The 14,010-nt window shown below is 46.4% G+C and overlaps 2 protein-coding genes across 4 annotated transcripts in view; one reads left to right on the top strand and one right to left on the bottom strand.

The window, feature by feature from the left end:
• The window catches only part of LOC135901339 (TNF receptor-associated factor 2-like), a 42,862-nt gene extending 35,347 nt beyond the window's left edge, over positions 1-7,515 (top strand). For both annotated transcript variants that reach the window (XM_065431086.1, XM_070531152.1), the window contains exon 9: positions 2,281-7,515. In XM_065431086.1, coding sequence (XP_065287158.1) covers positions 2,281-2,508 — 228 coding nt within the window. In that variant the 3' untranslated portion in view covers positions 2,509-7,515. The remainder of the gene's footprint in view (positions 1-2,280) is intronic.
• Positions 7,516-9,012: 1,497 nt separating this feature from the next.
• Positions 9,013-14,010, bottom strand: part of LOC135901374 (catechol O-methyltransferase domain-containing protein 1-like) — a 39,233-nt gene continuing 34,235 nt past the window's right edge. For both annotated transcript variants that reach the window (XM_070534724.1, XM_065431134.2), the window contains exons 6-7: positions 10,689-10,822; positions 9,013-9,418 (exon numbers count right to left, since the gene is read on the bottom strand). In XM_070534724.1, coding sequence (XP_070390825.1) covers positions 9,266-9,418; positions 10,689-10,822 — 287 coding nt within the window. In that variant the 3' untranslated portion in view covers positions 9,013-9,265. The remainder of the gene's footprint in view (positions 9,419-10,688; positions 10,823-14,010) is intronic.

The following is a 14,010-nucleotide window of genomic DNA, read 5'->3' on the forward strand; positions in this document are numbered from 1 at the left end:
CAAATCGGATATCTTGTCGGAGTTGGAAGTTAACCAAAGATCGGTAAACCGGTTGGCTTTGGGAGCCTATGGTACAGTAACAAGCTAAGAAGTGCAGGGTGACATGGGTTGGGCCTCTTTTTAAGTCAGATAAGAGCAGAGCAAAATTATTTTTGAGGAAATACTCATGAACATGGATCGAAATAAATAGGGAGCTAAAGTACAGAAGTATCTCTTTCTGAAAAGCGTAGACGCAGATTGGATGAAGAAGTCGAGAAGGTTGGCAATCCAGTACAGTGTAAATGAAAGTGTAAAAAGAAAACCAGGAGTCATCAGAAAGAAATTGAGAGAAACAGAGACAGCGAATTGGGTGCAAAGAATGGAAACAAAAAAGACCGTGGCGGTTTACAAGAATGGGAAGAAAGAAATTAGAAGGGAAAGTCTGTACGATAACACGAAGGGCAGTGCCTTGCTATCTGCGGCTTAAGCTGGTTGCCTAGGGGCGAAAACATACCGCAGTGAATATTCGCGACAAGATGAGGCATGCATGTGTATGCTGCAGAAAAAATCTGGAGACTACTCAATACATCCTAATGGAATGCGAAGGGATCCACCCACGATGTGATTCACGTCTTCCAGAAGCGCTTGAATTGAAAATGGACGGAAACTCGTCGGCAGTCGATATAAGCAAGAAACGTTTAGAGTATTGGTGGAAAAAAAGCACGGAAGAGATTGATCCGACCGGATCCGTTAAAGGCCTAGGTAGCGGTATACAAGGTAGCCAAAGAAGTTTTGAGGAAGAAAAGCAAAAGATTAAGGAAATGTGCAGATAAATGCTAGAATGAAAACATTTATAGCATACCTGATAAAATCAAGCAGGCTGGTGACTATCTGTCAACACCCCGTTTACAGAAGCCGCGATGACAGAAAGCGTTTTCGCTTGATGTGTTTCTCGATGCGTAGGGTAGCCTGATGGCGATGTTCGTGATTAATATACAGGCCTCCGGCTTTCGGGTGCATGGACTCCATATAACAGACATCCATAGGCTAGTTGTGCAGAGTGTGGTGAGGTATCGATGTCGCGTGCTTTCTTTAGTCATGTCCATGCGTTAAAAGTTGAAGGAAGAGAATGATGTATACATCAGATAATTTCTCTCGGTTCTGTATTTTTGCAACGTCACACTTTTTTCTACATCGACATTTTGCTATACATGCAGTAAACGGATGTGTTGACAAATTCTTCCGCCCACACAAAGTAGAGCTGCTTGCAGAGGGACTCGCATAACGGCCGCTCTGCACTGCACCTCGTCAAATATCTGTACGTCGTGACTAACGCAGAAAAAGGAACCCCGAGAAAAAGTTCTTTTTTCTGCTCGCAAATACACTTTCTATGGCGGACACTTACAAGCACAGGTTACGATTGGCAGGCACCACGAATGAGCGTGGCATCTCACAGCCATTCGGGAACGAGGGCTACGAAATGTCATTTCATCTTCGGCTCGCTTTAGGCACTGCCACGAGAGCTTTACTGGTGTGCCTCGAGCTCTCGAGTCGTCACGTTCAGAGACGATTTAGTTCGTAAGAGCTATTTTCCATTGGCCGGCCGCTGTTGCTAATGTCTAACATCCCGATTGGCTACCATCCGATCTTACGAACAGTTCGGGCGCAATAACTTTTTCACGAATGCGGGCTCAGAACACTTGTAATCTCAGAGCCTGCGCAACTTGGCCGTGAGCGAGAACAAAATAGAGAGATTTTGTTCCAGAGATTCACAGGAAATGTACAGAGGTTCTGTGAGATACGAAGCACCACACGTCGTCGTCGCAAGCGTCACTCCGCCCCTAAATTATATAATCCACGCACGGGTATTCGAGTGGTAGCGATTGACAGACACTGCAGGGGGGTATTCTGTAAGGGTCCACCTTGTGGACCGTCCACCTCAGCGGCGGCAGAAAAGGTTCAGCCCACTAGGTGTGTGTGTGTGTGAGAGAGAGAGAGAGAGAAATAGAAGAGAGGAAAGGCAAGGAGGTTAACCAGACGCACGTCCGGTTTCCTACCCTGCACTGGGGGAAGGGGTATGAGGACAAAGAGAGAGAGAGAGAGCACAGTATCGCGCACATTTGAAGGTTCGCACCAAGTCTACGCACAGTTTCCAAGACCTGTCAACTTGAGGTATTTTAAGAGCGCTTTCGTGGCCTTCTGTGCAAACCACAGGTGAACTTACCCCCCCTCCCAGGCCTGTTCAGAAACCGGTCGATGAACAATATGATTCACGGGTGCTCGCGCGCGTCTCTGTCGCAGCACGTGCTGCGCGTGGTGGACCAGACGGGGCGCGGCATGCACCTGGACCGGCAGCACTCGTTCCGCAGCATCCCGTCCAAGAGCAAGCACCTGATGGGGCGGCCCGTCAACGAGTGCAACGTGCCCATTGGCTTCCACACCATGGCGCCCCTATCCGAGCTGCACAACGAGCGCTCCGGCTTTCTCCGCAACGACACGCTCGTCATCGTTTACCGCTTCAGGATATGAGTGCTCCGCCGTAGAGTGCCACCACGCTGACGAACATCACCGCGCCTCGTTGAGAACGGGGCTTTGCAAGCAGCGCTCTCGCCCCCTGCCGGATGTTCCTGTGATGACGCAGACTAAAGGCCGCTTTCGGCTTATTCACTGACTGGTAATTCTCGCCGTGAACTGTACGCAGCTAGCGCGCGAAGCATTAACTCCAACGGATGGGCTCGGCGCCTTTGCAGCGATGACAGGCTTAGCGGCAGGAAGTGGGGACAATGCGAACCCCACAAGGGACATAGCAAAGCGACATCCAGCACTGCATCGCTTACCGTGCTTCTGTTGAAAGTCAAAATCACCTTACTCATGGCTACAATGGTGCTGTGCACTAAGTGTTGAGTTTTGCCCTGTTGTTGAAAAAAGAGTGAGTTTTTTTCTGTCGGCATAAATTGAAACGCAAACAGATTGTAACAAATGGAAGCGTGTTCTTGCATTTCGGGTGTTCGCCAGTTCGTGTTTATAGGCGATGTTCATGCTGTGATACCGAGTTTAGAAGCTATACGGTCGGTGTAGAGGCACGTTATAAGTTATGACCCTATAGTACCGCAGGGCAGCTGCTAGCCCGTTTGAAGTGTGAGTTTATGTTTGCACTTCAAAAATAATAATCGTCATGGTGGCGGTACCACTGATTTTTATGATACGCTGCATTTGTAGAAAATCATGCTACAAAAGCATTTCTCTTTCGTGTTTCAATGCATGGTGGTGCTGGAGAATAGGTAAAAATAGAAAAAACAGGACAAATTATAATGTTGCAAGCAATAAACTTCCATAAATGTAGTAAGGCTCGTCATGGGTTGTGTGGTCGACATTCAGCCGTCCTGTGAGTGTGGACAACTCCGAACACCGTCTCTCATAAGGACATTCTGCCTCCTATAGTTTTGATACGAAGGGAGTAGATGCAGTTAGAATAGCTCGGCGTGATCCTCGGGTGTATATCTTGTGCTGTGGCTGAGGACGTAATCGGCATGCTCAAATTAGAGCACCAGGCACCGAATTCGCAAAGCTTTTAGTTCGTAAGTGTTTATTGCCAGTGGCCGGCCGGCTTCGCTTATTATGTGTCCAGCCAACGCCTCCTTTAAAAAGATGCCTGCCGCGTGCGCCGAAAACCTGCTGCCCTTACCTTTCCCCTTTTCCTCCTTTTTACTCGAGGCGGTAGCTAGCGATCGTTGCGGTGGTCGCTTGCAACACATGCGCGCATGCGCACATCACCGCATGGCAGCGCGGCCGGCGCGGCCGCCGCTACCGCCGCGACACCACACCACCCCAGTCCCCTTGGCGGAGATAGGGACGTAAGTGGCGCCATCTCTTGACAACTGACCGCAACTCAAGGCGCGACGGCTACAATGGGTAAGCGAGCGACGCCGCAGGCATCTTTCTAGAGGAGGCGTTGGTCCAGCATCAGCATTGGCTGAATTTTTCTCTTACGAACAATTCTAGCATAAAAGCTCTTTCTGAATACGGGCCCTCGTTCTTAAGAGCTCTTTGCCATTGGATGGACGCCTGCGCTAGTTGTATGTCCGGCCTCAGGATTGGCAGGAATATTTTTTTTCTTCCGAACTATTCTTGAGCTAGAGGTTTTTGTGAATGCGGGCTGACGTCCCGGATTTGCTTAGCCATTCGTAGGCCAATGACAAACAATTGTTATAGCAGCGCGACAAGAAAGCTTAGTGAGTCCGAGTTTTGTATCTTGCGCACGGAGGTTGTGTACAGCATTGTGCAGTGCTGCCAATGGGTGTGTGATGTCATTTTCTGCGCGTTACTGAACAGCTCTGCTTCACTGGGAGAACGAAGTCACATCAAGACTGTCTCACCTTTCTATGGAAACACACTTCCCAGTATATCATACCACCGTTATACGGGTGCCTTCTAGCGCGCTTGAGTGAGTAGCTATTGAACTCTAATGCATATCGAGTGTGCTAAACAATAATTTTTCAAGCATGGTTGGATTCGATACTGCTAAACGTAACCTCACTTCGTCAATAATGATCCAAATCACGATCGAAGGCTGCTGGTGCAACGCTCAAGCTGATTCAGCTGTATTAGACGCAAAACAAAAACCAAAAAATTGCAAAAAAAATCCTCAAAGCAATAAACACAAAGAAAAAAGAACGTTTCAAAATATTTTTGCTTAATACAACGCTTGTATTTGCAAATCCATGCATAGATGTAGAGTAGTTAGTCAAGATCGATTTAGTAAAACCCTACGCATGCAACTCAATGCATTGCAAAATTCCGGTGAACGTCGATGTTACTGCGATTAGCATTGCAGCAGTGCAGCGACAAACTGCACTGCTGCAGACGCCTTTATTTACAATCTGCAGTCGGCGAAGTAGGCTAAGAATGGTAATCGCATTAATACACGCATGCGCCGCAGCGCCACCACAGACAAAGCGTGTACACCTTCGGACGCTACAAAGACACGCTACGCCTCCTGACGATTCAAGTCTCCACCCCCGCGGCCACTCGTGGTACAGCGTGCTAAAGTTTCGGGTACTTGAGAAACTCGTCTGAAGCAAGCTCGATTCCTTCCAGCGCCGGAGATAAAGTTTTTTTTTTTTCATTGAAGGTCGGGCAAAACGGTTAGACAGAAATGGACACACCCACTGAAAAATGGACGAAGTATCCTGAGAAAGCATACACATATAGCAGAAAGGAATAATTGGCACACGTAATAAGCAGCGTCTTTACTGGCGTTTCGACCGCAGCACTGTCTTCGTCAGAGTATGTACACTAGCCGGTAGATTTCAGGGCCCGTATTCACAAAAGGTTCTTAGCTAAATCGGTTCGTGATAGCGTGCGCCCGGCCACTTGTCAGTGAAACTAAACCATGAGTGACGGCGCTCGCCCGATGGCAAACAGCTCCTAAAACGAAATGCTACGTGAATTCGACCCCTGTTTTCACCGCATCGACAGCATTGAATGACGTCTTGTACTAGGAAAATCAGTCGCCTCCACGATCTAGATGAGCATTCAGCTGGACTGTGTAGTACAGCCTTTCAATCCCGCTCGAAAACGTTGGTCCATACCGACCGACTTTTAGGAGTATCAATATTGCCCATGCATACGGGGTTATTACAGAGCTTTGTGCACGTGAAATCGAAAATCTAACACTTTTGAAGGCTCGGAAATGCTCACGTGCATACGGTCCGGCCCCGCAATATCATCCTCGTTTGACGATTTTTTTTTTAAATTCAGTCAGTATTTTGTATAGAGTCGCGACGAGACATTACGTGTGCTAGTACTTTTAGGCAGGCAAACATAGAGAACGCTAATTTTCACCGAAGCTAAATACCGAACAGAGCTCAATATACCAAAGGGAGATGTTCTTTAGCAGAGATCTCTAACATCCCTATAGATCTTTATAGGAATCTCTAGGGATGCTAAGGATCTCTAGAGGGATCCCTGTAGATGCCTAGCAGATGCGTGTTTTATTAAGCGCAGCTGCCATCGTATGTCGCAAATAGCCACCAATTTCGTTTGCCCCGCCTCGTTAAGTACTTTTCCGCACTCTTTCATCAGTAACAGAGCATACATGAGCTAAACGAGCACAGCGACGTACAGCCAAGTGCGATCAGTCGGGGTGTGCAAATATTCGAAATTTTGAATACTAGTCTTTGAATTTTGAAATTTTGAATACCAGAAGAGAGCCGTGGTAGTTGCACAATTGCACCACTCCCTGAGCGAACACGGTGCGGATAACTTCTGCTCAGTAAGTTTCAGTCATTCGATAAGCATGTCTCGCTTTTAGGCAGGCAACTATTACACAAATGTTATCTCGTTTTAGGCAAAGATATTTTGAGCGGACTTGCTAGCGATATTGCAAGCGCGTATCAAACGACGCAAAGAGCCTCGTCTTTCTCTAAGTGGACTTTGTGCAAACTTTGTTTAACTTTGTATAGAACTGAGAAAATAACTAATATCCTATGCGATATTCGGGTGTTAGTTTGCTTGAACACAGATATTCGATTCGATTCGGTAATGCCATTATTCGAACACCTCTAGTAATTCGTATCATTCTGGAAAATTGGCAAATCATCTCTAGATTAGGCAAATCAGACAACCTTTCTTCCTTTTCTTTTTTCAATGTCAACATGCATTATGAGTTCGGAAATGTCAAAATAAATGCACCATGTACTGGCGTTGTACTAACAGTGTATGCTATAGGATGTATTCTCTGTTGTCGGTGCTGCTCAACTGGAAAAAATGCCTAAATGTTTTCAAAGAAAAAGGGAAAAACAAGATTCTCTTAGTGACAGTCTCCTAATGTTCTGCGCACTTGACTCGCACTTGTGTTTCACGTTTTACATGAATATTAGCAACCTAATTTCGTGAGCAACCAGCGTTTCTCGAAGAAAGGGCGTCCACAACCGACATAGTTTTTTTTTCGTTTTTTTTTTCATCGCACCATAGCAATGTTAGCCGACCTGTTCTGGGTTCGCCACGACTTTCTCTTAATTTCGTATTTATTTTTTTCCAATAATTCAAAGACTAAACCTTCTTTTGTGTATTATGTGCTAAACAATTTCGTAAGCTCAAAGCATAGCATGGAATTTTCTATCTTTTTTTTAATTATAGCAGCACAGTGCTTGACTTTGGCAATATTATTTTTCACCTCTTGTACACCGAGATACGATAGCAACGTAGAGCTGATCACAAACCAACGATTATCAATCTGCAGGGCGAAGCCTACCACGTTCGTCAGGAACAACGCATGAACGCATAGAAAATTGTTTTGCATAAATGGAACAGTGAACGGAGACAATGCTTTCCAAAATTGCAATTTCATGGTATATTTTTACAGACTCATTGTACACTTAAAGTCGTCACTAAGCGGAAGTTCAGCATCTTATTTGTTCGCGCTGTCATTACTTTAGAAAATAAACAACTGTGATTTGACTTTGGTGATGTTCCCTGGTTACCTAGATAGGCTTTATGGAAACAGGGCCAGTAAATAATGGAAGGGTTCTTCTCGCTCGATTCTATTCCTTCATCATTCGCCGTTCACGGCTAACCAATCCCAATGATAACGTGGACGGAGCACCGTTTGGAGTGAATTCCTTACATTATACCTAGCCCAGAACAGCTGCTTCATTCTTTAGTATTTCGTCATATCTGGTTATATGAATCGAAGTACGTGTAACTGTAGGTGCTTCGACGGACTGCATCCGGTTTATATTATGTTTTAGTGAGTATTACTGTTGCAAAGAATATGTACACCCACTGTCGCTGGATTAACTCGCACTCTGATCCAACGGCTGTGGCACAAATATCACAGCACAGCACAATACTGGATGTGCGTGGTCCGTACTAGCGACGAGAAATAAATATTTCCCTTTGTTTTCACTCGTCGCTAACAGAAAGAAAATTACATGTGGGGGCATCTTGATGCAATGGTGATCGTTAGTCATCTTTTCTTTTTTCTTCCGAAATATTTTTTCAGTTGGAAAATGCCTCATTTGTGGCAACCGAATGACTCATTTACTGATGTTCACAGCGCCTGGCGCCGGTCACACTGGAACAAATGAGCATGTGTGAACAAGAGAAGTGAAGGCCACACATTGTGCCTTTTCCGCAAAAGCACATCATTTAAAAGCAGAGAACTTCGACATCATAAGACATCGCTGCATATGTTTACTCTTCACTCACCAATGTATGCATTCGCGCGATAGGGTGCTAAAACACACTTCCAACAGCCTGGCGTACAGGCACACCAAGAACCTTGACAGGTGTGTTCAGCGCGCCCGCGATCGGGCCGGCAGGCTAGATCTGTCAGTCCCGTTGTGGGATCAGCTGGGTGCGCGTTTTATCGCGTTTTGCTGATTCCAATAAAAGTTCACTCACTCACTCACTCACTCACTCACTCACTCACTCACTCACTCACTCACTCACTCACTCACTCACTCACTCACTCACTCACTCACTCACTCACTCACTCACTCACTCACTCACTCACTCACTCACTCACTCACTCACTCACTCACTCACTCACTCACTCACTCACTCACTCACTCACTCACTCACTCACTCACTCACTCACTCACAAAGCACTTCGCGCGCTGCACTTGTTCATCGGAACAAGCAGCCGGTCATATGTCATGGCGAACAAATTGTTCTCACGATAAAGCAAAATAGGTTTTTAGTTCGGCCACTCAGTTTGATCAAAGTAGTTTTAAGGCAAGACCACTGTCTCCTAAGAAAGTCGCTTGTCTGATCAAGTGGGATCATTGCGTATGTTCAGGAAAGAGGAGGGGCAAGAGGAGAGAGAGAGAGAGAGAATTTAGGAAGAAGAGAGGCAGAAGCATGCTTTCGCCGTGATTCTGCCTGCCTTCCATCACAATGTCAATGCATGCATGGTGACCATGTACTTGCATCTAACAAAGAGCGGCAGACTGACGACCGCGAAGCTCTGATGTCGTGGTATACCGCGCAGACCATAGGTCCACCGCTGGTACGTTGTCTCCATTGTTTACAAGGCAAAGCCTGATGAAAGTTTTATTCGGCGCTTCCAAGTCAGAAATAGCACGTGCGGCATTGCATACAACAGGCATACGCGTGTGTTTCTTCCTTGCGTGTGTCCTGCAAGCAGCCCAAAAATCATGTTTTCTAAATCACGTTTTCTAAAACCCAAGAAGTTTCATTAAGCTTTAATATAACGCGCGCAGCGTTTGGGGCGCGGTAAACACCATGGTATCGTATGCCAGGATTGTTTGTGTTCCTTCTTTCATTTCTTGAGGACGATGTTGACGCCATCCCCAAAGGGTAGCATGGCGAGTTGCACGCGTTCGTCGGTCTTCAGCTTGGTATTGAGAGCTCGCATCGCCAACGCATCAAGGTCGGACGTTTCAGCGTTGAACACTGAGCCGCCACGCAGGACCTGCATGAGCGCATGCTCTCCATATGAAAGAAACTTCATGCCCACGCAAAAAAAGAAAAGAGAGAAAAAAGAAAGAACACTAGAGAATGAAGAAATAAAACAAATGGTGTTTTCTCGTCGGAAAAATGCACATCAATGACAGATGCCGTACAGTCGAGGGCTTTGGATGAAATGACACCACATTGATTTCTTCAACGGTGCACCGAAGTCTCATCGCACGAGCACAGGGCCATTTTTGCGTGCTTCCCCCAACGAAATGCGGCCGTTAAGACCGTGAATCAACGACCGCGATCTCGTGCTCAGCTTTGTAATATAGTTAACCAGGGCTAAACTGACGGGACGTGGGAAGTAAGGCGCATGATGAACGGTGCACTGCAACTGGGCCCGTATTCACAAAATGCTCTTACGCTAAAACTGTTCGTAAGTGAAAATGCAAGTCAATTGCGATGTTGGACGTACTATTAGCGAAGGTTGCCGGCCAGTGAGCGGCAAACAGAACTTGCGAAAGAAAAACTTTGTGAATTCGGCCCCACGTCTTCACTGCGTAACGTTATCAAAAAACAAAAGTACGAAAAGGCATTAACAAACAACGTAGATTTGCAGGCGCCGCTATCTAAGCAAAAACTGCTGTTAAGATCGAGGTAAACGTACGTTTTTTTTTTAAGATACATAATCACTTCATTTGTCAAGGCAGCGAATGCAGTGTTTATACGTATCACCTTCTTTTTCAATGCAAAATGTATCAAGCAGTTGATTTTTAATGTGAACCTCGAAAGCTAACTTTCAGCCGCACGCCCAGCAGCATAGCGTTCCTGCGAGCCACCGCGGGCACCAAGCCTGAAGACGATAAATAAAGTGGCCATACCGCGCCCGGTAGTGCTTGAACTTTAAGGAAACATAGAACATACCTCAGAACTTAGCAGCTCATCAGAATAGTACATAAGTGCACTCGTTCTGAGCTATCCGTTTTCTATTCACCCTGGCTGCTGACCGCAAGGTAGCGGCTTCGATTCCGAGCTGCGGCGGTCATTTTGAGTGCACGTTAGAGAGATATAAGTGGTGAAATTAAACCGAGACTCCCCCCCCCCCATGCTACGTCGTCGTTCATAATCCAGACGTGGCATGTAGCTCTGAGGCTATAATATCCACAAAATTTATAGACCTTCCAATACCTGGGTCATACACAAGGGCTAATGGTGCGCACCTTCCTCAGGAACTAAAGCAGAATTCATGTCGTACGTTTCAAACGACGTACAAAGAATGCACTCACATTATCAAAGGCGATAATCCCATTCCGTTTGACTAGCTTTAGACAACGCTCATAGTAATCGTCGTATCCCTCCTTGTCGGCATCAATGTAAGCGAAGTCATAGCTTTCCACCTCTCCGTCCGCAATCATGGCATCTGTAAAGTAAAAAAAGAGAAACTACAGACTGGGATCGAATTATCCCCTCGAACATCAGAACGCATACGATGTCGTGGCACAGGACGTTTCGCAGCATCATCCAAGAATGAGCGGATGTTCAATATACTACAATGCGCTAGAATGAACGCGCAAGAGCCAGCGAAGAGAAAGCAAAAAAAAAAGGCACGGACATCAATCATCCTATTTGCTACCCTACACAGGGTAACTGGAAAGGGAGCTATACGCGGCGTGCACGCCGATGGCCGCGCCACTGGTGGCGGCCTTGCGCAGAAAGCACGGGAGATGAGCGAGCCGCGCGCCGTAGCACGCCGTAGTTTGTTGCGTCGCTGATAGTGCTTCTCCGCCTTATATGTGTTTTCAGAGCAAAATAGGCAACACCCTTCGCATGTGTGGGATGGCCAAAGCTTCCGAAGAATGTCGAAGAAAAATTGTTGCAGGGTGGGGGGCTCAAATACCGGCGAAAACGTGCCGGCGAGACGGTTCTAATTATTCCCCGCAAAGCCTCATCAGCAGGAGCAACGGTGGCAATGGATCGTCGCTTCGGCGCGAAATTTCTTGTTCTCATCCTTTCCTTTGTCGCTTCGGTGTTTTTTCTTTTTTATTATTATTTTTTACTCGATTGTAGTTAGACGCGTAAGCGACGAAGTTCGTCTGCAGTGCAACATGCGGTTTAAAGGCATTTCGCTAAAGTTCGGAATGCCGTTTGCCGCTTATATTGTTTTCCGCTTCTTTACCGCGTTGGCCTAGCTAGGCAGCACGACTGCACGAGCGCATTGTATTGTATGTTAAAGCTACAGAAGCTTGCAAGAACTGAAATTGTTAGTTTTATGTGGCCCGGTAAATCCTCGCACCAGCTGTCACGCACTTCATGTTTTTACATCGATTTTATGCGTGGCTTCGCACATGTTTAACTGTTGCTAGTTGCTTCATGCATAACTCTTGATTCTTTTGAGCTGCGAGGTTTTCACCCTGCCTCGTTTGTAAAGGGTATAAATCACGCTGTGTCTTATCGGAATGACACCAAGCAAGTGCTTCTTTAACAGCTTTATTCATTTCGCCCGAGGGCATCTTAGATATTGTGGTTTTTTGGGAAATGTGTTTAGAAAATAGGTAGCTCAGGGCGAGAATTGCTAATAGTTGCTGCATATGGTATTTTTGTTACATTTTCCGCTGATCCATTTTTCGCTGAATAGTTCGCGTCACGTTTGGTAAGTCATCACACCTTGATGCTTTCTGAGCAGACTTAACACGCCGAGTGATTTGTTTGTTTCACAACGTAGTCGCTTCTTGCAAGTGAATTTTGTACTCAACTGAATTATTTCTTATTATGCTTACGCCGCATACGACTAAACACGGCCTTGCCGCCAGCGCTGGATCTAATTTGACTGGCGCTGCTCTGCCTTTAAATATATCATGTGGCACCTCTCTCTAGTAACATTTAAAAAAACTACTGCAAAGTTAGTCAGACTATAGCTTTGTACGTTTCCAAGCAGCTCCCTTAGGGAATTTAAAATTGCAAAAACTGCAGCGCGAACGGCAGTTCATCGGCGGTACAGCGCTAACACGCCCTTTTATTAACCCGTGCGTTTGGTGGCTTCGTTGACTATATAGTGTACGCGTTTCTATCAATAAATTTCTATCAATAAATATCAAGCCACATCTGTAACACTAGAGGCTCTTGTTCCAAATGAGATCACGGATATGAGAGTTAACACCCGCAAGAACATTCTCGCAGTTGACGTCAAGAACAGAGCAGCATTGGATATCTTGAGTACAGTGAAAACGCTGGGCAAGATAAATGTTCGCACGATAATACCTCAGGACAGCAATACTATATCAGGTGTGATTTATGATGTCGATGAGTCAATCGACGACAACGATTTGCCTATTTTGGTCAAACCCGCCACAGCAGATGTACCTATTATTGAAATCCGTCGCCTAGGACATTCACGCTGTGTGAGGATAACATTCAAGGGAGGTAGCCTGCCGTCCCACGTGAAAGTTGGATTTTTCCGTCATCCAGTACGACCGTTTGTTCCAAGACCACTTCAGTGTCGTAATTGTTTGAAGATCGGTCATGTCAGCGGCACATGCAAAAATTCGACCGTGTGCGCAAGATGCTCTGAGCAGCACAGCGCAGATGCTTGCCGTGCGACTCACTTCAAATGTGCCAATTGCTCCGGTCCCCATGAAGCGTCGTCGAAAGACTGCCCGAGACACAAGACAGAGCGGAAAGTCCTAAAACAAATGGTGAGAGACAACTCCACTCACAGAGAGGCCGCCGCCAAAGTACGACGGCGTAGTGTCCGCCGTCGCCGTAGACGATCTTCGTCTAGAAATACTGATACCGTCGCAAGACAGACGATACTTCCTGAGGCTGGTGCTCCCAAGGCACTCACCCACACTAACAACACGGTGTCTGATGACGCAGTGAATACCTCTACTGCAAACGACTGGCCTGCACTTCCGACATTAAGTCCTCCAGCCCAACAAAGGTCGATGGTGGACTACCGACGAACCAATGAGGGCTCCGATCACGTGCGCGGTCAAGACAAACAAATTATCGCCTTAATAAAATCTCTAATGAAAGTCATTCGCGTGTTGATAAACGACATGCAGACGCCATCTGCTCGAGGTGCACTACAAGTGCTGGACGGCCTGGATCCGGTTCTTGCGAGCCTCGAGTAGCAAGCACAATGGCTCTACCGCGTCAGCCGTTCTTCAGACAAGTCAAGGAAGCATCTATTATGCAATGGAATGCCCGCGGCCTGAAATCCCGCAGTGATTTTCGCCATTACGTTTTCACCAATCGATTCCCCATTGTTGTCATCTGTGAACCGAAGCAACAGAAACCCGTCCGGATCTCAGGCTACGAACCTCATGTGTCATCGACTTGTACTGACATTAGCAAAGTGACCATCTACATACGGTGTGAACTGACTTATGTTGTTCATCCAGTGCGGCCACATGACACTAATCAGTATGTGTGTTTGACCGTGAAAAAACAAAAACTTGCGTTTACTTTAGTGGGCGCTTACCTTTCTCCATCAAGTCGTTTCGATAAGCAGAGACTGAGTGACATTATAGATACGACACCTGGTCCATGGATTGTTGTTGGGGACTTCAACGCGCATCATTCACTTTGGGGAAGCAACAAGATCAATTC

Source organism: Dermacentor albipictus, chromosome 1, assembly GCF_038994185.2.
Source record: "Dermacentor albipictus isolate Rhodes 1998 colony chromosome 1, USDA_Dalb.pri_finalv2, whole genome shotgun sequence".
NCBI classification, from domain to species: domain Eukaryota; kingdom Metazoa; phylum Arthropoda; class Arachnida; order Ixodida; family Ixodidae; genus Dermacentor; species Dermacentor albipictus.